This window comes from Haliotis rufescens, unplaced genomic scaffold (genome assembly GCF_023055435.1).
Source record: "Haliotis rufescens isolate VD_foot unplaced genomic scaffold, xgHalRufe1.0.p SCAF_2, whole genome shotgun sequence".
Taxonomy (NCBI): Eukaryota; Metazoa; Mollusca; class Gastropoda; order Lepetellida; family Haliotidae; genus Haliotis; species Haliotis rufescens.
Genome location: NW_025963890.1, coordinates 33,394,439 through 33,419,802, shown reverse-complemented (window position 1 = coordinate 33,419,802; position 25,364 = coordinate 33,394,439). Strand labels below are relative to the sequence as shown.

Below are 25,364 nucleotides of genomic sequence, written 5' to 3'. Positions count from 1 at the left end.
CCAATGATAGCCTGGAACTTTTAGCGATCTTGAGGACAGAATTGAGCGCAGCAAGATAGGTTGCAATCGTGGAACCAGCCAGGTGACGGGATTGGCAAAGGAAAACCAAAAAATCAGCCACTTGTGGAACGGTGGCCTCCACTGGAAAGATGTGCCTAGACAAGCAGAAAGCCTGGAATGACCGCCACTTGTCATCATATAGGGAGCAAGTAACGGGACGATGAGCTCTGGAAACAGCCGCCGCCTGGAAAATCCTTTAGCGATCAGTGACTTCTGGAGACATGCCAAACGTGCAGACAGTAACCTTCGGGGTCTGGATGCGGTTGTCTGGTGTGAGGATTGAGCAGCAGATTTGGCCATGCCGGGAGATGCAACAGGGTTCTCCTGCGAGCTGAAGGAGCTTTGGAAACCAAAACTGGGACGGCCAGTATGGGCCGCCTTCTGAATGACCTGGGGAGAAGAATTGGGGGGCGGAAAAGCGTACGCGCTTAGGCCGACCCAGGACAGAGCGGGGCCGTGTACCTCCCAAGCAGCTGGGTCCGGGCCCAGAGACACATACACCAGCAATTGGTGGTTCCAGTGACTGCTACACCTTCCACAGCTATCTGGATATGTGACATCAGCTTCTCTAGTTGCCCTTTCCCAGGCACCGCTTCAACTAATGATGATGCCTAAGGACTTGGGATATGGACAACGTGCAAGGAAACAGCACATCAACATCAAGATTATCCTTGCAGTAGCTGGTTATTTTAGTGATGCTTCACTTTGTGTGCAAGGGAGATAATATATGTATGTCTTTACCACTGAAGCATGGTCATCATTGTGTGGGGATTATGTAGGAATGAGTACCTAAGGACTTTATTCTGCATTTTCACACAGGTTTGGTATTTAAGTTTTGGCAGTACCCGATGAGTTTTCGTGATAGCAGATGAAATGAGAAGTTGAGACCTTGTACCAACATGGAGGAGGCTTGTCCAACACCAACAAGTGCCTCCTTATGGTTCCAGTGGTCAGACGACTAAGATACAATCATTGATGCTGTAGGCTCTCAGTAACGACATGTCGGTCAATGGCTGGCAGTGACTGCTAAGATATATGTCAGCGCATGACACAACAAGGAAAGGACGTCTTCAGCCATTGGTCACCTGGGACCACCAAGACCTAATAGTCCCATTGTCAGATGATTTCAAGAGCTGACTGATGTTGTAGACAATCCTGTTGAACATCTGTATCAGAGTATGCCTCCAAGACTTGGTTCCAACTCACCACCTCTTTGTAGACGCATCACTACATGGTTGAGAAGCCCATATGGACCACCTTTCAGTCTCTAGGAGGTTTGCACATCATCATCCTTCTTAGCCATGATACCGCACAGGCCATTGCATGTACATACCTGAATTCCAGTGAAATGTCCTATGACACCAATTTCTTTAATGGCCTAATGCAAAACAGGAGATGGATCCCATCTAGGTGGTGCCTCAGTTCATCACAACTACTTGCTATTTCTGCAAACAGCCAAGACATTACGAGGTGGCACTATGGTCACTTAAGTTGCAGCCATCAACCCAGTCCTAGCACCTCCTAGCTCCAGCACAGCATCTGATATCACAGCCATGCAAAGTGATAGAGCAGACAGTCTTTGACCCAATAGACACATAGCTTTTGTATTGAGGAATTCCATGCCTTGTGACCCAGATAAGGTTCTACAGAGGATCCATGTTCACATAGGCCTTATGTTGGAGGTAGTTGAGGTAGATCAAAGTTTCACCAGATGTTAGCTGACATGAGTACTGAGGCATGATGACACTGCTGACTTCCCATTATGTTCAGTTTGTCAATACTTGGAAGTGACAAGGTCCACCCGGAGGGGTTTTTTGGCTGTTGTATTCAATTTCAGACTACAGTGTACATGTCTTTGGGTGAGTAAGGACATCTCAACAAAACTCTTGACTGATTGTTGAGCTCTTGTTGATATATGATAAGTTCTTAAAGCTGCCACAACAATTCTTGTCAATGCTTTCGCATTCAAGTGTTCAGAGCGTCATTACAAGCTACCACTGAGGTTTACCAGATATTTCCCTTTTGTCATTGTGTCACAATAAATATTCTGATGGATTGTTGGGCTCTTGTTACTCTTCCCTACATCTTGAAGTTCTGATCCTCAGCGTGTTGCATATTGAGAGGTGCAGATGTACTCAATATTAGACTACTTGTCTTTGGGCAAGTGAGTGTGTCACAATTATTGAGGTCTTGTTGATCTACGATACAATTTGATATGCAACCACGTCTTGCATTAAGCATTGAGGTCATCGTTTGCCAGAGAGTGATTCACTTGTGTCACATAGTTTTACAATAAATATTGTGTGGGATCGCAGGGATCTTGTTGCTGTTCACTACAAATTGAAGTTCTGATCAGAAGCAAAAAAGATACTCGACCATGGCGTATAGCCTGACATGTTAGAGTAAGGATGTGACAGGTGATATGGGATTAGTGAAGAGGGCACTTGCTGAGCACAGTCTAATCCAGATGAAATCTGGTGCTGGTTACAATAATGGACAGGACAACCCAGACAAGAGGTTAGTCACGTGATATGTTATTTATTGACAATTACAAGGAAAGTCGCTTGTGCATTTCTAGCTTTCTGACTATGCACACATTATTTGTGACTTTTGTACATTTGAGTCAAGATGAAACTTCAGTCAACTTCAGTGTATACATGATCAGATCGTTTCATACGTGTATCTAAATAGGACTCCAGGACTCCGGTAAAACAATTCCCAGTGAAACATTTTGTAGCTAACCTTGATACCTACGGTGGGTACCAGGGTAGGGTTTGTAATAGGGTACCTGAGTAGTAAATCTGGACTTAATTCCTAGTTGTTCCCTGCTGTAAATAATCCTTGTTTTTTGTGCTTTTGCTGTCCCTGAAGAAACTGGCCATAACTTCTAAGTGAATCTGGAGGCTTTAAACTTCTTGGTTTTGGGAGACCCCGAAGTGTTTCCACTCCATCTACAGTGATGGGTCCAGGTCTCAGTACTTGTCATGTCATATCATGTCATGTCATGTCATACCTGGCCATGATGAAATCTTCTCGGTTGTGATTAGATCTGATTAACAGTTTGAGAGGTGGTGAGTGTATCATTCGCTACATCCAACAGCATTCTAAGAACCTATTGGGCACAAACCTCTTATCTCTTTAGATGTTAATGAAGGATTATTTCTATTGACCATATGAGAAGCATGTGGTCTCTGCTAACTCATGGAGTGTAATGCACCTATTGGTCCATTCAGACAGGGAGGATATATTCATTGTTTTGTCAAATGTATTTTGCAGGTCCAGGTCAAGATCTCCAGTCAGATCTAAGAAGAAGAGTCACAAGAAGGACAAGAAGAGACACAAACACAGGCGGGACACTCGCTCGTACACAGACACTGATTCAGATTCAGACACTGACTCAGACACTGAACCCGACTCTGAGACGCATTGTAGAAAGTCCCACAGCAAGCACAAGAAACATCATAAACACAAACATGGAAAGCATATCCGGAAGTCAGAGAGAGACAGTTCATACAGTGATTGAGTGGGTCAGCATGTCCAGGTGCTACATGCACGTCAGACTGAGTCAGTGTCTCTTGGTGCTATTTACATGTCTGATTGGGGTGGTCAATCCAGGTGATGTGTGTACACCTCTGAGTGGGTCATTGTGTCAAGGTGCTGCGTGTACATCTCTGACTGGGGCACTCAGTCTCTGTCCTAACTTGTTACCTAGTTTTTGGAGGACCAAGGAGAAATACTGCAGTGAGAGTGGAGATTATTAACATAAAATACTTTACAATTACATTGTTTCAAGTTGCAAGGACCAATCATATGTTTTGTATTAGAGATGATATTCACTGCCTCTGAACACTAATGTATGTCTGTCTGTCATGTTAATGTGGAGGGAATTGTACAACATGTTGCTGGCTATTTCACCAATTATTACTAATCACATCTGTGACATGAATGAAGCCTTATGAAGACCAGGGCCTCAGCACTCCTCCCTGTATCAGATGTCTGTTATATGATGGTGTTTGTGAGATAGGCTCACTCAGATGTTACATCTCAGTTATTCACTGTATTGTTACTGAGTATATTTTCTGGTGCATCACCCTGCAAATTTTGTCAAATTTATCTGAAGTGAACCAAAGGTTGTAGTGAGCCTCATGGCATGTTGTCCATACATTTGTCTTGTAGTAAACTTTTCCCTTTACATCTCCTCTAGAACCTAGAAGCCTATGAAGATGAAACTTTTTGCAGGAGATGTAACATGAATTTATCATTTTTGCCCTATATTATGGTTGGCCCAGTCGTCTAGGGGTCTGTAACTCTCTGTGCAGAGTTGTGTCCTTCAGGGTGAGCCAGAAACTTAAGCTCATGGGTTGAAATCCTAGTTGGCCCTAATTATATGTCTGGGTATGCCAGCAGCATACCAATGCTCATGGGTTTCATCGAAGAGGTTGCAAGACCTGTATCACATTCCTCCAACATCAAGCAGATGCACTGTGATAGACATTATATACTGTTCAGAGCAACATTAAGCCAAACTCTCCCGCTAATAGGTTTTGGTACCCTGGGATTTTTATTTTTATGGCATATCATTGTGAAGTATTCATGCTATTTTGTTGTATTGAAAGTACTCTTGATTATCATGGTTATTTTAGACCTAGTTTTACAAATATTCCATGAAACCTTTAAGTGAGCTGCAGAGCCTTGTGGCTCTGTGTTGTTTGACTCCAATGTCTGTTTTCCCAAGTATTGGCCGGGACTCTTTCTTGGGGAAGATTTGACTTTCAGATTATCTTTCCTGAAAGTGACAGGAAATCTTTCCATGATATTGGCTGGCATAAATAGCAGGATCTAAACAAGAAACATTCAGTGAAGGAACATGTTTGTACAATCACTTTCCATGTGTGCTGTTGTAATGTTCTCATGTAGAGTGTTATTTTTGCATTTTAGTTTCATTTTATGATAACATGTCATATATCTGCCAAGGTTTTAGTATGATTTTAGTCAAAACTGTTGATTACAACAGAACTTAATTTTGCCACATATTGACATTTTTCCATGCTACACTTACAGCTTTTAAATAGAAAATTATGTTTTATATGAAATTTGATTGCATCTCTTATCAAATAAACATTTGTCACATATAAACATGAAATTTGTTGTCATTGCAAAGTTTACAGTGGAAGGATTACAGGGATAAATAGTCAAAAGGTAACATGGTGTATTTAGAACATGGTTTGAGAACATACGGGTCCACTTGCACAAAGTGATCTTAGTGCTACAACAATCATAACTCCCTCACACTAACATTGACTTAAGATAGTCCTAGCGCTATGATTGCTTTGTGCAAGTGGGCCCAGGAATGCTTTGTATCTAGTTGTTGATATCAGACATCCAGTGAAACAGCAGGGTGGATCTTCCTTCAACCTAAGGCCTTCGAGGGGTTGGTGGTCAATACAAAGTGGAAAAAAAACATCTCAGAATTTTGATATGCAGCATTTGTGAAATTTTGGGTTAGCTGATATGTTAACCAAGTAAGGAAAATAAACATACCTTAGTGTGTCTCTCACCAATACTCATAACATATTGGTTGAAACCTTCGCTTCTCATGTTGAAGACCATGGTTTGATTTCCAAATGGGTACGATGTGTGAAGTTCATTTCCAATGTCACCTGGTGAAAATTTGCTGGACTATTTGCTAAAAACAACTTAAAAGCTTACTTACTACCAAAAAATAGCCTTGCTGTCATGCTGGGAGTACTTATCTACTGTCATGCATGAATAATCCCACATCCTGTAACAATCGCTTTCCTTGTAAAGCAGGTTTTGAAAAGGTTCATGACAGAGCAAGTTAGATTTCAGGTAAGTACAAACTTTAGGGCTTTAATCTGCCAGTAAGACCAGGGATGACCAAGAAATGCTTCTCATGACCTGAATACTAGTTTTTGATTTTTCTGGTTCAAGTCAAGGACTGGATACAATCTCAAAGTAATAATGAGATTAGTAGGTCAATACTACTACCATTAAGATTTTGTCTATTTTGCAATTACTGGTTGAAAGATGAGAAAATGTTGTGTGTTTGCTGTCAAAACTTTTTCTGAAAGTCACCTTCAATGGAATAATATGGGATGTAAAGACACTTGATGATACATACATCTGTGACGTGTAAGGATGTAAAGACACTTGATGATACATATACTGTGACTTGTAAGGATGTAAAAACACTTGATCATACATAAACTGTGACGTGTAAGGATGTAAAGACACTCGATGATACATATACTGTGACGTGTAAGGATGTAAAGACACTTGATGATACATACATCTGTGACGTGTAAGGATGTAAAGACACTCGATGATACATATACTGTGACGTGTAAGGATGTAAAGACACTTGATGATACATATACTGTGACGTGTAAGGATGTAAAGACACTTGATGATACATATACTGTGACGTGTAAGGATGTAAAGACACTTGATGATACATAAACTGTGACGTGTAAGGATGTAAAGACACTTGATCATACATATACTGTGACGTGTAAGGATGTAAAGACACTTGATCATACATACATCTGTGACGTGTAAGGATGTAAAAACACTTGATGATACATATACTGTGATGTGTAAGGATGTAAAGACACTTGATGATACTTATACTGTGATGTGTAAGGATGTAAAGACACTTGATGATACATATACTGTGATGTGTAAGGATGTAAAAACACTTGATGATAGATACATCTGTGACGTGTAAGGATGTAAAGACACTTGATGATACATATACTGTGATGTGTAAGGATGTAAAGACACTTGATGATACTTATACTGTGATGTGTAAGGATGTAAAGACACTTGATGATACATATACTGTGATGTGTAAGGATGTAAAAACACTTGATGATAGATACATCTGTGACGTGTAAGGATGTAAAGACACTTGATGATACATATACTGTGATGTGTAAGGATGTAAAGACACTTGATGATACTTATACTGTGATGTGTAAGGATGTAAAGACACTTGATGATACTTATACTGTGATGTGTAAGGATGTAAAGACACTTGACGATACATATACTGTGATGTGTAAGGGTGTAAAGACACTTGATGATACATTCATCTGTGACGTGTAAGGATGTAAAGACACTTGATGATACATATGCTGTGATGTGTAAGGATGTAAAGACACTTGATACATTCATCTGTGACGTGTAAGGATGTAAAAACACTTGATCATACATATACTGTGACGTGTAAGGATGTAAAGACACTTGACGATACATATACTGTGATGTGTAAGGGTGTAAAGACACTTGATGATACATTCATCTGTGACGTGTAAGGATGTAAAGACACTTGATGATACATATACTGTGACGTGTAAGGATGTAAAGACACTTGTAGATACTTATACTGTGACATGTAAGGATGTAAAGACACTTGATGATACTTATACTGTGACGTGTAAGGATGTAAAGACACTTGATGATACATATACTGTGACATGTAAGGATGTAAAGACACTTGATGATACATACATCTGTGACGTGTAAGGATGTAAAAACACTTGATGATACATATACTGTGACGTGTAAGGATGTAAAGACACTTGATGATACTTATACTGTGATGTGTAAGTATGTAAAGACACTTGACGATACATATACTGTGATGTGTAAGTATGTAAAGACACTTGACGATACATATACTGTGATGTGTAAGGGTGTAAAGACACTTGACGATACATATACTGTGATGTGTAAGTATGTAAAGACACTTGACGATACATATACTGTGATGTGTAAGTATGTAAAGACACTTGATGATACATACATCTGTGACGTGTAAGGATGTAAAGACACTTGATGATACATACATCTGTGACGTGTAAGGATGTAAAGACACTTGATGATACATATACTGTGATGTGTAAGTATGTAAAGACACTTGACGATACATATACTGTGATGTGTAAGGGTGTAAAGACACTTGATGATACATTCATCTGTGACGTGTAAGGATGTAAAGACACTTGATGATACATATGCTGTGATGTGTAAGGATGTAAAGACACTTGATACATTCATCTGTGACGTGTAAGGATGTAAAGACACTTGATGATACATATACTGTGACGTGTAAGGATGTAAAGACACTTGATGATACTTATACTGTGACGTGTAAGGATGTAAAGACACTTGTAGATACTTATACTGTGACATGTAAGGATGTAAAGACACTTGATGATACTTATACTGTGACGTGTAAGGATGTAAAGACACTTGATGATACATATACTGTGACATGTAAGGATGTAAAGACACTTGATGATACATACATCTGTGACGTGTAAGGATGTAAAGACACTTGATCATACATACATCTGTGACGTGTAAGGATGTAAAGACACTTGACGATACATATACTGTGATGTGTAAGGGTGTAAAGACACTTGATGATACATTCATCTGTGACGTGTAAGGATGTAAAGACACTTGATGATACATATGCTGTGATGTGTAAGGATGTAAAGACACTTGATGATACATATACTGTGACGTGTAAGGATGTAAAGACACTTGATGATACATATACTGTGACGTGTAAGGATGTAAAAACACTTGATCATACATACATCTGTGACGTGTAAGGATGTAAAGACACTTGACGATACATATACTGTGATGTGTAAGGGTGTAAAGACACTTGATGATACATTCATCTGTGACGTGTAAGGATGTAAAGACACTTGATGATACATATACTGTGACGTGTAAGGATGTAAAGACACTTGATGATACATATACTGTGACGTGTAAGGATGTAAAGACACTTGATGATACATTCATCTGTGACGTGTAAGGATGTAAAGACACTTGACGATACATATACTGTGATGTGTAAGGGTGTAAAGACACTTGATGATACATATACTGTGACGTGTAAGGATGTAAAGACACTTGATGATACATATACTGTGATGTGTAAGGATGTAAAAACACTTGATCATACATACATCTGTGACGTGTAAGGATGTAAAGACACTTGATGATACATATACTGTGACATGTAAGGATGTAATGACACTTGATGATACATAAACTGTGACATGTAAGGATGTAAAGACACTTGATGATACATATACTGTGACGTGTAAGGATGTAAAAACACTTGATGATACATATACTGTGACATGTAAGGATGTAAAGACACTTGATGATACATATACTGTGACGTGTAAGGATGTAAAGACACTTAATGATACATATACTGTGACATGTAAGGATGTAAAGACACTTAATGATACATATACTGTGACATGTAAGGATGTAAAGACACTTGATGATACATATACTGTGACGTGTAAGGATGTAAAGACACTTAATGATACATATACTGTGACGTGTAAGGATGTAAAGACACTTGATGATACATATACTGTGACATGTAAGGATGTAAAGACACTTGATGATACATATACTGTGACATGTAAGGATGTAAAGACACTTGATGATACATATACTGTGACGTGTAAGGATGTAAAGACACTTGATGATACATATACTGTGACATGTAAGGATGTAAAGACACTTGATGATACATATACTGTGACATGTAAGGATGTAAAGACACTTGATGATACATATGCTGTGATGTGTAAGGATGTAAAAACACTTGATGATACATATACTGTGACGTGTAAGGATGTAAAGACACTTAATGATACATATACTGTGACATGTAAGGATGTAAAGACACTTGATGATACATATACTGTGACGTGTAAGGATGTAAAGACACTTAATGATACATATACTGTGACATGTAAGGATGTAAAGACACTTGATGATACATATACTGTGACGTGTAAGGATGTAAAGACACTTGATGATACATATACTGTGACGTGTAAGTATGTAAAGACACTTGATGATACATATGCTGTGATGTGTAAGGATGTAAAAACACTTGATGATACATATACTGTGACGTGTAAGGATGTAAAGACACTTAATGATACATATACTGTGACATGTAAGGATGTAAAGACACTTGATGATACATATACTGTGACATGTAAGGATGTAAAGACACTTGATGATACATATACTGTGACGTGTAAGGATGTAAAAACACTTGATCATACATATACTGTGACGTGTAAGGATGTAAAGACACTTGTAGATACTTATACTGTGACATGTAAGGATGTAAAGACACTTGATGATACATCTGTGACGTGTAAGGATGTAAAGACACTTGATGATACATACATCTGTGACGTGTAAGGATGTAAAGACACTTGACGATACATATACTGTGATGTGTAAGGGTGTAAAGACACTTGATGATACATTCATCTGTGACGTGTAAGGATGTAAAGACACTTGATGATACATATGCTGTGATGTGTAAGGATGTAAAGACACTTGATGATACATACATCTGTGACGTGTAAGGATGTAAAGACACTTGATGATACATATGCTGTGACATGTAAGGATGTAAAGACACTTGATGATACATACATCTGTGACGTGTAAGGATGTAAAGACACTTGATGATACATATACTGTGATGTGTAAGGATGTAAAGACACTTGATGATACATATACTGTGACGTGTAAGGATGTAAAAACACTTGATGATACATATACTGTGACATGTAAGGATGTAATGACACTTGATGATACATATACTGTGACGTGTAAGGATGTAAAGACACTTAATGATACATATACTGTGACATGTAAGGATGTAAAGACACTTGATGATACATATACTGTGACGTGTAAGGATGTAAAAACACTTGATCATACATATGCTGTGATGTGTAAGGATGTAAAGACACTTGATGATACATACATCTGTGACATGTAAGGATGTAAAGACACTTGATGATACATATACTGTGACGTGTAAGCATGTAGAGACACTTGATGATACTTATACTGTGATGTGTAAGGATGTAAAAACACTTGATGATACATATACTGTGACGTGTAAGGATGTAAAAACACTTGATGATACATATACTGTGACGTGTAAGGATGTAAAGACACTTAATGATACATATACTGTGACATGTAAGGATGTAATGACACTTGATGATACATATACTGTGACGTGTAAGTATGTAAAGACACTTAATGATACATATACTGTGACGTGTAAGGATGTAAAAACACTTGATCATACATACATCTGTGACATGTTAGGATGTAAAGACACTTGATGATACATATACTGTGATGTGTAAGGATGTAAAGACACTTGATGATACATACATCTGTGACATGTAAGGATGTAAAGACACTTGATGATACATATACTGTGACGTGTAAGGATGTAAAGACACTTGATGATACTTATACTGTGTCATGTAAGTATGTAAAGACACTTGATGATACATATACTGTGACGTGTAAGGATGTAAAAACACTTGATGATACATACATCTGTGACGTGTAAGGATATAAAAACACTTGATGATACATATACTGTGACATGTAAGGATGTAAAAACACTTGATGATACATTCATCTGTGACGTGTAAGGATGTAAAGACACTTGATGATACATATACTGTGACGTGTAAGGATATAAAAACACTTGATGATACATATACTGTGACATGTAAGGATGTAAAGACACTTAATGATACATACATCTGTGACGTGTAAGGATGTAAAGACACTTGATGATACATATACTGTGACGTGTAAGGATGTAAAAACACTTGATCATACATATGCTGTGATGTGTAAGGATGTAAAGACACTTGATGATACATACATCTGTGACATGTAAGGATGTAAAGACACTTGATGATACATATACTGTGACGTGTAAGGATGTAAAGACACTTGATGATACTTATACTGTGTCATGTAAGTATGTAAAGACACTTGATGATACATACATCTGTGACGTGTAAGGATGTAAAGACACTTGATGATACATATACTGTGACATGTAAGGATGTAAAGACACTTGATGATACTTATACTGTGACATGTAAGGATGTAAAGACACTTGATGATACATACATCTGTGACGTGTAAGGATGTAAAGACACTTGATGATACATATACTGTGACGTGTAAGGATGTAAAAACACTTGATGATACATACATCTGTGACGTGTAAGGATATAAAAACACTTGATGATACATACATCTGTGACGTGTAAGGATGTAAAGACACTTGATGATACATATACTGTGACATGTAAGGATGTAAAAACACTTGATGATACATTCATCTGTGACGTGTAAGGATGTAAAGACACTTGATGATACATATACTGTGACGTGTAAGGATATAAAAACACTTGATGATACATATACTGTGACATGTAAGGATGTAAAGACACTTAATGATACATACATCTGTGACGTGTAAGGATGTAAAGACACTTAATGATACATATACTGTGACGTGTAAGGATGTAATGACACTTGATGATACATATACTGTGACATGTAAGGATGTAAAGACACTTGATGATACATATACTGTGACGTGTAAGGATGTAAAGACACTTGATGATACATATACTGTGACATGTAAGGATGTAAAGACACTTGATGATACATATACTGTGACGTGTAGGGATGTAAAGACACTTGATGATACATATACTGTGACATGTAAGGATTTAAAGACACTTGATGATACATACATCTGTGATGTGTAAGGATGTAAAGACACTTGATGATACATATACTGTGACGTGTAAGGATGTAAAGACACTTGAGATACATATACTGTGACGTGTAAGGATGTAAAGACACTTGATGATACATACATCTGTGACGTGTAAGGATGTAAAGATACTTGATGATACATACATCCGTGACGTGTAAGGATGTAATGACACTTGATGATACATATACTGTGACATGTAAGGATGTAAAGACACTTGATGATACATACATCTGTGACGTGTAAGGATGTAAAGACACTTGATGATACATATACTGTGACGTGTAAGGATGTAAAGACACTTGATGATACTTATACTATGACATGTAAGGATGTAAAGACACTTGATGATACTTATACTGTGACATGTAAGGATGTAAAGACACTTGATGATACATACATCTGTGACGTGTAAGGATGTAAAGACACTTGATGATACTTATACTGTGACGTGTAAGGATGTAAAGACACTTGATGATACATATACTGTGACGTGTAAGGATGTAAAGACACTTGATGATACATATACTGTGACATGTAAGGATGTAAAGACACTTGATGATACATATACTGTGACGTGTAAGGATGTAAAGACACTTGATGATACTTATACTGTGACATGTAAGGATGTAAAGACACTTGATGATACATACATCTGTGACGTGTAAGGATGTAAAGACACTTGATGATACATATACTGTGACGTGTAAGGATGTAAAGACACTTGATGATACTTATACTATGACATGTAAGGATGTAAAGACACTTGATGATACTTATACTGTGACATGTAAGGATGTAAAGACACTTGATGATACATACATCTGTGACGTGTAAGGATGTAAAGACACTTGATGATACTTATACTGTGACGTGTAAGGATGTAAAGACACTTGATGATACATATACTGTGACGTGTAAGGATGTAAAGACACTTGATGATACATACATCTGTGACGTGTAAGGATGTAAAAACACTTGATGATACATACATCTGTGACGTGTAAGGATGTAAAGACACTTGATGATACATATACTGTGACGTGTAAGCATGTACAGACACTTGATGATACATATACTGTGACGTGTAAGGATGTAAAGACACTTGATGATACATATACTGTGACGTGTAAGGATGTAAAGACACTTGATGATACATATGCTGTGACGTGTAAGGATGTAAAGACACTCGATGATACATATACTGTGACGTGTAAGGATGTAAAAACACTTGATGATACATGCATCTGTGACATGTAAGGATGTAAAGACACTTGATGATACATATACTGTGACGTGTAAGGATGTAAAGACACTTGAGATACATATACTGTGACGTGTAAGGATGTAAAGACACTTGATGATACATACATCTGTGACGTGTAAGGATGTAAAGATACTTGATGATACATACATCCGTGACGTGTAAGGATGTAATGACACTTGATGATACATATACTGTGACATGTAAGGATGTAAAGACACTTGATGATACATACATCTGTGACGTGTAAGGATGTAAAGACACTTGATGATACATATACTGTGACGTGTAAGGATGTAAAGACACTTGATGATACTTATACTATGACATGTAAGGATGTAAAGACACTTGATGATACTTATACTGTGACATGTAAGGATGTAAAGACACTTGATGATACATACATCTGTGACGTGTAAGGATGTAAAGACACTTGATGATACTTATACTGTGACGTGTAAGGATGTAAAGACACTTGATGATACATATACTGTGACGTGTAAGGATGTAAAGACACTTGATGATACATATACTGTGACATGTAAGGATGTAAAGACACTTGATGATACATATACTGTGACGTGTAAGGATGTAAAGACACTTGATGATACTTATACTGTGACATGTAAGGATGTAAAGACACTTGATGATACATACATCTGTGACGTGTAAGGATGTAAAGACACTTGATGATACATATACTGTGACGTGTAAGGATGTAAAGACACTTGATGATACTTATACTATGACATGTAAGGATGTAAAGACACTTGATGATACTTATACTGTGACATGTAAGGATGTAAAGACACTTGATGATACATACATCTGTGACGTGTAAGGATGTAAAGACACTTGATGATACTTATACTGTGACGTGTAAGGATGTAAAGACACTTGATGATACATATACTGTGACGTGTAAGGATGTAAAGACACTTGATGATACATATACTGTGACATGTAAGGATGTAAAGACACTTGATGATACATATACTGTGACGTGTAAGGATGTAATGACACTTGATGATACATATACTGTGACGTGTAAGGATGTAAAGACACTTGATGATACATATACTGTGACGTGTAAGGATGTAAAGACACTTGATGATACATATACTGTGACATGTAAGGATGTAAAGACACTTGATGATACATATACTGTGACGTGTAAGGATGTAAAGACACTTGATGATACTTATACTGTGACATGTAAGGATGTAAAGACACTTGATGATACATACATCTGACACGTGTAAGGATGTAAAGACACTTGATGATACATATACTGTGACGTGTAAGGATGTAAAGACACTTGATGATACTTATACTATGACATGTAAGGATGTAAAGACACTTGATGATACTTATACTGTGACATGTAAGGATGTAAAGACACTTGATGATACATACATCTGTGACGTGTAAGGATGTAAAGACACTTGATGATACTTATACTGTGACGTGTAAGGATGTAAAGACACTTGATGATACATATACTGTGACGTGTAAGGATGTAAAGACACTTGATGATACATATACTGTGACATGTAAGCATGTACAGACACTTGATGATACATATACTGTGACGTGTAAGGATGTAATGACACTTGATGATACATATACTGTGACGTGTAAGTATGTAAAGACACTTGATGATACATATACTGTGACGTGTAAGCATGTACAGACACTTGATGATACATATACTGTGACGTGTAAGGATGTAAAGACACTTGATGATACATATACTGTGACGTGTAAGGATGTAAAGACACTTGATGATACTTATACTGTGACATGTAAGGATGTAAAGACACTTGATGATACATACATCTGTGACGTGTAAGGATGTAAAGACACTTGATGATACATATACTGTGACGTGTAAGGATGTAAAGACACTTGATGATACTTATACTGTGTCATGTAAGGGGCCAAGTCGGACCAACACTTAAGATAGTGAGAATGTTGAGAGTATGGCAATACGGGCTTCACTTTGTCCAACGTGTTTGCTATAAATATGAAGAACAGTGACGTTATAAAATGGTATTTATTTAAAGTTTACATGTATCTAACTATTACTCTAACATAGAGTTTAAATACAATGATCTGTGACATTATAATGTGGTATCTAATACTACTCTATAGATATGGATACAATTGATGATACATCTGTGAAGTTTAAGGTGATATTGACAGCCTGTTCAAAATCGGGCCCAACACTTGCAACAAAGATTTTCTTGAGAAAGTACAATAAAAGGGGATCACCTTGCTGGACCACTTTTCCTTTAATACAGTGACATTATATAGTGGAATGAATGCAGATTTAAACACTAGTCTAAAGTGTGAATGAACACTTTCCGTGTGATGGGATGTTTTAGTGTGTTTTGCTCATCTGCATAATCTGGAACAAAGGTATTTCTGTTTGATGGGACCATGTTGAGTGTTTTGAAAATAGTAACTCATAATAGAGATTCATAATAACTGAAACTCTGTTGATATCTAGCTGTGTAAAGACCAGAACTGACTATTGTCCATCGATTATCAGCAATCAGAAGACTATTGCCTATGTTCCAGCTGTGGCATTGAAGACACAAGTTGTGAATGTACCTAGATGTACCATGATACCATACCAGAGCTGCTTATCCAAGGCGCAGTCTATGGGAATGAACTTGACTGAGCATGTACTGTCACTCTTATACAAGGAAAATGTGAAGGTCGGTGATCCTATTGCCTGGTCACTGTAGCATGCTTCCCTTCAACCTTCTCTGGATGATCCACCATCGTTCTTTTATGGCAAAGCTGCCACACCAGCCATGCTTAAGTATGGGATGAATGTGATTAGACAGGCTACAGAGTTTATTACCCTGGGTAGATTCCTGTTACTTGCCTTGACCAGCCTTTGTTTGGCCTTTCGAAGTATAGCGGAAATGGCGAAACACTCACAGAGACCAAGTGCATGTTGTCATGTTGGTAGGACTGCACACTGAAATGTCTCTTTGGAAGACAATCGGAAACCGATTAAATGGACCCAGCTGGACAACAGCTCTGATAGAAGGAGATATAGTGCAGATTCATTCCTGAATGCATCACATCTGACCATGACCAGATACTACCACCAAGTTACTCCCTTGGCCCTTCACAACCTGCAGAATGAAGCTTTCCTTCTTTCAGGAAGATCCAGTGATGATCGTACTCTGCAATCCCGAAAAGACGAGAAGTATTGGAACATCATCATGCAACTGGAACCCGCGTTCTTGTCCATCCTGGCTCATAGAGAATAAAATTCCAATTATAGGTGAAAGTCTTGGGACAGTTGACATCTTTGTTCTTTGCCCTCGACCACACCCATTATGCACGATGGACACCCATTCACATAAGAGACATGAAATCCTTACAAGCACCAGTCAGAGAAGAGTTTGAGAAGAATTACCAATCTCCAAAACGAAATCCATTTTCTTCTATACCATTGGATCAGACTCATGAGCAGGAGAACAAGCAACTCAAGGATCCAGGTGGTGCAATTTGATTAACAGAAAACTCAATTGTTTTCAGATGCTGAATGCTGTCAGGGACTGAGCTAGGTAGATTAGTCAAACAGTTTGAAAATGAGAATATCCTTCATGATGATCCAGAAAGGAACTTCCATCATCACGAGCAAGGGCCTTCCGCACAGCAAACATTTCGAAAGGTGGCCAAGAGCCTTTGAGATACGATCGGACAAATGAGAAATCCTTTCTTGGATGTTTTGGCGACCTTATTACTCTTGATAGCCAAAACTGCATGCCAGAACCAGGTGTTACCACAGTAAACACACTGAAGGGTGTTGGAAAGAAGCAACCTAATACATTTCGCAAAAGGGTGATTTTAGATGGGACGTACCCAGTCTATTCATTAACCTCTCAAGAGACATTCTCTGCCACTGTTCAGCTTTCCACCCAGCAAGTCATCTTCTAAATAAGGACTGTGAGAGTGAATTAATGGAATTCTTTGCTCATGAGATCCAGGCATTCCCTCCTTCTCTCTGATTTTGGCTAATTGTGGTTGGTTACCCAGTGCAAAGTCTGACCGTTTTGTATGCTTTGAAAAGTTAAATCAACACGAACCACAGCTTCTGACTTGAAAGCTCTGGGTGGATCAGTTCTTGTCCATACCTTGCCTACTACAGAAATTCGCACATTTGATTACTTTGGTGACAGTGTTTTCATTCCATATCTCATGGGTCAGCTTCAGCATGCAAGTAGCCTTGGAATTCTGTGGGATGCCAGTCAAGTGGATGGATGACCTGTGTGCTTCTCAGGATAGAGAATAATTATTTCAGTTCTTTACTTCAAATGTTGCAGAATAACCATGGCCAGAAGCCAAAGCTGTCTATGAACATCAGGAGCAGCTGTGACATTCAAGGGCAGCGAATCTCTCACCTTCATGACAAATTGTAATCACGAGGAAGCAGACACAAGGATTGTCATTCATTCTGGGCATGGTGCGACTTCACTGTAAATGCGTACAATGGATACAGATGTTTTGTTCATCCTTACTGGAATATTTCATGACCTGATTACACTATAATCCTACGCAGGTATATGGGTTGCCTTTGGAATGGGAAAGACCTTTGGCTACTTTCACATCAATAAAATGTGTTCTTTAGGGAGAACTACACCTCGTGCTCTACCAGTGTTTCATGCCTTTTGTTGGGAAAAAGTAAAAAGTTATTCTGGCAAGCTTTGTGGGTTCTAGATGAAGTCATGGAAACCTTTGTGCAACTAGCCCACCATTCATTTCAAGTGCTGAACATAGATTCTGGTCACTTCCAAATGCTTCAGCGTTTTACTGTTGTCATATTCGAGAAGACATGTCCTCTGCAATAAGCTGAGAATGGATATCTTCTCCAACAAAATTCTACCGATGGACAAGCTTCTTCCAACTTAAGAAGCCTTGCTACACGATACAATTTCCATCCCCTGAAGGTTTTGGGTGGACCAAAGTTGGCACAACATGAAAACCAGTTTGGATGGATGGAACTCACACAATGTACATGCAAACCTAAATAATTAAGTTTTAATATTGTATTGTAAAAAATTAAGCCACGCCCACCGAATCAGACTACTTGTATTAATACGGAATGTCAGGGAATCCCTATATTACAGTCGATGGAATTCCCTTTCTGCTCACGTGTATCGTCATGCACATGACATTCAGCAAAATCCATGCATGTGCATTGTCAAAACTACCCTTTGAGACCGAAGGCCGAGAAGGAATGAAACAGCAAACGTGCAGGCTAGCTCGCCTGGGTTCCACAAATCCCATGTCTTCGGGATTCATTTCACACCCCATTTTTCCAACTTCCCATTCTCAGGGAACTAATGTTTGAATCTGGCGGTAACTGACCATGTCATTTGAAACAGCCGCCTTTCGTTACAGTCTGACTGCTGCAGTTCTTCTTGCCCTGATTGACATGCCCTATGGGCATTGTTTTGATCTCACTCTCCGTTGATTGGCTACTGACTTTGTGGGTGTGTGAAAAATTATGTGCACAAATTAAACAATCACCTACTTCATCTCACGCTACAGTATGAATTCCTACACCTACAGTATGAATTCCTACACCTAGAATTTTTATCAATCGCGTCATTTTCGTCTGCTTTGATATAATGCATCTCAAAAGAAACTGTTTTTGGTTAAACTATTCACATGTGCGTTGTCGAATTTAATCATTATTCCTGCATCCTGCAAACTGTGAATGAAGTCATACCTCAATGAACCGAAACAAATCCACAGTAAATCCTTAAATGCATTACTTTTAAATACTTTCGGGCTTATTTGGATTGCATACCACTTTGCAGATGCAAATGTTCTGAAATGTAGTCATAAACTTGTGCTTCCTTAAAGGGCAAGTTCACACGAAAATAAACCTATTTTTCTTGTACTTTTTCATCATGAAAAGTATTTACCTGGTAGTTTCGGAGGCAAAACAATTTACAGCACATTTATACATGAAAAAAATCAAGTTACCATTTTATATTTTGTGATAGTGAGATATAGATGACAAAAGTGTTATGTTTCTATGTTGTATCTTTCAAATATGAAGTTTCGAGCCAAGCCATGCCAGACACCGATGCCCAGAAAGTACAGGTCCCCAGTCCATCATGGTGTAAAGAAGCTGTCCAATGTACACCAGAAGCATGGCACACCGTGCTTCACAGTATGAGGTACAAAATAATATTTTGACAATGAATAATCACACAATGTAAATACTATATGCAAATAATTTCTGTATTGAACTATTTTGTGTATCTATTATATTCTATTTTGTTGTCTTTTGTTGTAAAAGTGTAGTGTGGATGACAAATGAACGTATACTGTGAATGACATAAAAAAGTTTAGATCTGATACATTTTGTACACAGTTAACTGATGATTTTTGTATTCAGGCACCCAGTGACATGCCTGACACTGCAGCAGATTATTACCACCTTCTTTTACAATTATTTAGTCAGTGTACATATTATTTGGACAAATCTATGTTAAAATTATTTTTTATATTTTTCAGGTCCCACAATGATATGGAAGAGTATAAATGCGACAAAACCCTTTCCATATTCATATGAAATCTCTGTAAAAAACAGTTGATGGTACGATTCTGTCTAAATCATGAGCACGTGTTAATGAATCGCTATCAAATAGTGATAATACCAGGTGTTCGCAAAAGGTGAGAGTATCCTGCCCCAACGGTGTCACAAGAAATCCCTGGTGTTGAGATCCATTTTCATTGTGTGCAAATTGTGATTATTTTCATGCAGAGTTACAAGTCATAAAATATTAGAGCATCTTGTGAGGTACAGTGCTTCAGACAACAAGAGAGCTGTACTTTTGAAATAGTCAACCAGTGCACTAACAAGTTGCCACTGAGCATTAAGCCAGTGCTTGTGATATTTTCTTCAGTCTTTTCCCCGGCCTTCGCCCTTGCCCAAAACTACCTGATCCAGCATCAGCCATCCTGTATTACAGAAACTTATCAAATGAAACAGCAAAGGCTGATTGTTGTCAGAGACCATAAAACAAGATTTCAATTAAAAAAGTTTATTTTAATGAGCATAGAGAAAAACATTACATACATCAGATGGAAATCTTTCATGAATCACCTCGACAACACAAGATGGAATAACTTTTCTCTGATTCTTCAACTATTTCTGCAAATCCCCAAAGTGAACCTCTTGTTTAGGAGGTGTAGATAGATTCTGAAATGAAAAAGTGTCTTTTATTAGTCAAGCTATGCACAACATTACAAAAAAATATCATACCATTTACATATATATTTTTGTCATTAAATCTGGAGGGATGCTTATATAAGAAGTAACTTGTATTAATGATATATGCATAATTTTTATTACATATTAATAATTCAATAAATACCAAAACAGTTTATAGTTCTATCATGTTGACATGATGTGTTTATTACTGTAGGTTTGAATACTTCTTGAAATATTGTGGGCATGTTTCAATATCACTGATGTAATTTAATAACCTTACAAGTTACATATGCTTTCACAACTTGCTGGCAAATAAACATTTATGGTACTCGAATCTCTTATTTTACTTGTCAGATTTGTTTGTTGTGCATGATAGATCTTAAAATGCATAATAAAATAAATTGATGACAGTAAATCATATTGTATGTTTTCTCAACTTTATTTCAGGTGTTAATATAAAAAAAAGGATGGTGGGGTAGCCTTGTGGTGAAAGCGTTCGATCGTCACACTGAAGACCAAAGTTCGATTGCCCACATGGGCACAACATGTGAAGCCCTTTTCTGGTGTCCCCCAGTTGTGATATTGCTGGAATATTGCTAAAAGCGGGGTAAAACCCTACTCACTCACTCATATAATAAAATGATTGCATATTTCATTTGCATTTTAGTAGGTGGTTGTTACACACGTTTTGCTCAAAAGGTCAGGTTGGGAGGCCCAAATTTCCAAACAAATATTTACAATTTCAAATATTTTTCACTAATATTCAACAAGTTTTACTTATAGTTTCTTAGATAATTTATATCTATTGATTGTGACAGTAAATGAGCTTTTTGTAAACATTTTACATATATCTGGTCCACTCAGTTAAACAACCCACTGTTTTTAATAATTAATTAGAATCTATATATTAGATATTTCTTCTTTTTTATAGTTTCTAAACATTTTTTAAAATCTGGCCCCATAATAGATGATAAATAGTTTCCCTGCAAAGTTGCAATGCATTTTCTATGAATGGTTGTCAGAACAAACCAATAACCAATTATCTATTAAATAGAATAAGATACTGTAGGCCTAGGCTACTGCAGCTGAATTAGGTGATATGGGTCTTCTCTTGTTTCCATTTTATTTTCATCGTTTCCATACCGCGAAGCTTGCTTGTTTTGGTTCAAAATCGTATGGTTTTGCGATTTCTTGAAGGGTCAAGGGAACTTCTTCGGACCAGGCAAGGTATCGGATGCCATGTTGTCTCACCATAAACTGGTACTTGATATCTTTTGCGTTGTGACAAGACAGGGACCCAGTTAAATTGGCACCAATTACGTCATAATCTAAGGGGGATAACTCAGGCCTGTTTAGCTCGGAAAACGAAGGCCTCATAAAGGCATGACATTTTCACACTTATTGTGAGCTCGCTACATTGACTGCGAGAAAAATGAATGTATATTTTCAAACACTGATACTAACTAATTCTAAAATTCCGTTTTGTTTAAAATAAGAAAGAAAGTGATTTTTGCGTGTACAAATGTATGACATCGTCTGTCTCCATTAGTTTTAATTTTATTTGGTCTTTTTTACATTTTCTTTTTCCTCCTTTCATGAATGTGAATCATAATCCCATTATGAGTCAGAGTATGACAGGACCTTTTATTTGATATATAACATGTCACAATTGTGAGTAAGATTAAAGTCTTCATTAATCTTTACATTGCCGGGAAAGTGATTTGGCAGCCATTTTGGATTGTAGTGGCTACTGGAAGTTACAGATATATTTTAAGGTGGTTCCTACCACAAAACTATTCAGTATGGGTGGCTGTATCAGTGTGTCAAATTTGATGCTTTTATCCACCTTGTAACCAAACCTTGGTTAAGCCCCTTGATTAATAAGCATTCACCGCTCTAGCCATCAGTTTGGTGAGGGCTCTTTTTTTTAGACATGTTGGTCATGTGACTCTACCAGCTTGACACTCGCTTCCGCTGTGTTGCATCTGTCTGATTTAAGTGTAATGACATATCCGGTTGAAACTAAAAGATCTCATTGAAGATAAATGTTCAGAGGATATTATATTGACGAAATATACAGTTTTAAATGGCGGAAATAATACTGACCTTATGAATCACATTATATTTGCTGGTAAAAAATATATTCATGTATCAAGTATTTAGAAAAGTTAGTTTTATTAAGATATTATGTGGTATATTCAAGACAGAAATATGTATTGCCAATAGAAATCATTGTACTTAAATTGTGTGTAGGTGTATAAACTCAGTAGTGTTCATTCATATGATACTCAATACATATTGACATAGCCAGAAGTCTACAGTGAGACGTGTACAACTGAAACAGCTAATTCTCTATGTATACAGTGTTATTTTGCTTGGCATTAAAAATGTTCAGGTATATGTTTTTCAATTGACGAGTATGCATCTAATTTTGTTTCAATAGACATTCAAGTGAGAACTATTTGCATAATTTTGTTTTTGTTGTAATGCAAAATATTCCCTGAATATGCTTAAACATATACCTATGAATTAAGCTGTGTTTTCTCAGTTAGAGCAAATCCCTGCTTTAGTTGCAAGATATGTAAAAATTGTTCACAGTGTGTACTGTGTCATATAAAGCTTTACATCTGACAAAAAAAAAGAAAAAAAGAAAGAAGAATGGTTGTCATAACACTGTGTCACTCCTGCCCAGGACACCACACCTCATGCTAAGGACACACAAAGACATATCAAAGAATACACATAGCATCAACTGCTTCTCCTACGGGGACTCTCGGTATTTCGTCAGAGTTATCACTATGTTATATTGTCGTGTATACAGTTAGATTTAAACTCAATTCCTTTGAGCCAAAATATACTTCCGAAATGCTCAGATACGCAAGTTTCGTTCCATGTTTTGTATTACCCGCCGTTCCCTCTTTTAGGCAATCCCGCATTCGATTTATAGTCGGCCTTTTGTGACCAAATCTGAGATGGTCAGTTTAACTTTCCTTTCACATGATTATGAGTTTGTTTTGGAAACGGCAACTCATTTTGTAGGATAACAAGGCTGTAGTTCTTCAGGGTAGACTGGCTTTTTCGTTTGTTTATTTTGAATGCCGACGTCAGTGAAGGGTGTCCCTTTTATAGTGTTGAGTTGTTCGCACAACACCGGGTGTTATAAACAAGATCGAGCATGACTCAATGCCGTTACCCAGCCTGGATTTTTTTTAATAGAAAACACTTTTATTTGAATCATGAAAATACAGGTTGGGGACAAGTGATACTTGTACAAATATTTGCATCCCCTTTGTTGTCCTGTTTGCAAGGCGTGTGGTTCGACGTTTTATCACCGTGCACAAATCGTCAATGATCACCTCCAGCAGCAGAACATGCATAGAATGCCATGGCCAGTAATGAGCCCAGACCTTTCCCCCATTGAACACGTGTGAGTCAACGTCATAGTCCTCCAACCACGTTGGTCAGGCGCTGCAATAGGAGTGGGACAGACTCCATCAAATCGTTATTGGGAGACTCATACATACGCACTATGCCTGGTCGAGTGAATGCATGTTTGACAAATCGTGGCAGTATTATTTACTACTGATCCAAAAACATCATTTTGAAATTTCCCATCTTACCTCAATAACAACTGGTCATACTTCATTACCTGCTGTAATGTGTTCCCAATTCGTTCATTATTGTCATACAACTTTTACTAGAAACTAATATTTCTTACATTTTTGGACATTTTAAGTTTTTCTAGAAAACTATGATCTTCATATTGTAGACAATATAATAAAACATGCCTTTCATATACTATAATTTCATCCGTACATAACGGTCAGGTTCTCTCTGCAACTCTAAGAGGTGCTACACCACATATAGAACTTGAAAGGGCCTTTCTTTGAGTTCTAGCAAGGCTTTTGTTTGTTCTTTAACGCTGCACTCGGCAGTACTCCAGCTAGGTTTTGCAGAGCATGTGTACCGTCAAATTGGCGTCCACAGATATTTTTTTCCAAATATTTTCATGTTTTTTTTTATATTAAAGTGCAATTGATTCGATGCACTTCGCGAGAAAAGAACTCTTTTATAATGAGCTT

At 37.5% G+C, this 25,364-nt stretch overlaps 1 protein-coding gene and 1 long non-coding RNA gene across 3 annotated transcripts in view; one reads left to right on the top strand and one right to left on the bottom strand.

Moving 5' to 3' along the window:
• LOC124117951 (protein SREK1IP1-like) overlaps positions 1-21,616 on the top strand; it is a 45,642-nt gene extending 24,026 nt beyond the window's left edge. The window contains exons 5-6 of one of the 2 annotated variants that reach the window (XR_006858402.2): positions 20,122-20,242; positions 20,583-21,616. Coding sequence is in view for 1 of the 2 variants with exons in the window: in XM_046479977.1 (XP_046335933.1) it covers positions 3,337-3,583 (247 nt within the window). In the remaining variant the exon portion in view is untranslated. Of the gene's footprint in view, positions 1-3,336; positions 5,130-20,121; positions 20,243-20,582 lie in introns of those variants that run through there. The other variant, XM_046479977.1, reaches the window with a different exon arrangement.
• On the bottom strand, positions 21,215-22,647 carry LOC125382056. The gene is made up of 2 exons (XR_007222230.1): positions 22,426-22,647; positions 21,215-21,270 (listed from the first exon to the last, which is right to left on the bottom strand). It is a non-coding gene; the product is annotated as an uncharacterized LOC125382056 (long non-coding RNA).
• Between the last annotated feature and the right edge of the window lie 2,717 nt (positions 22,648-25,364).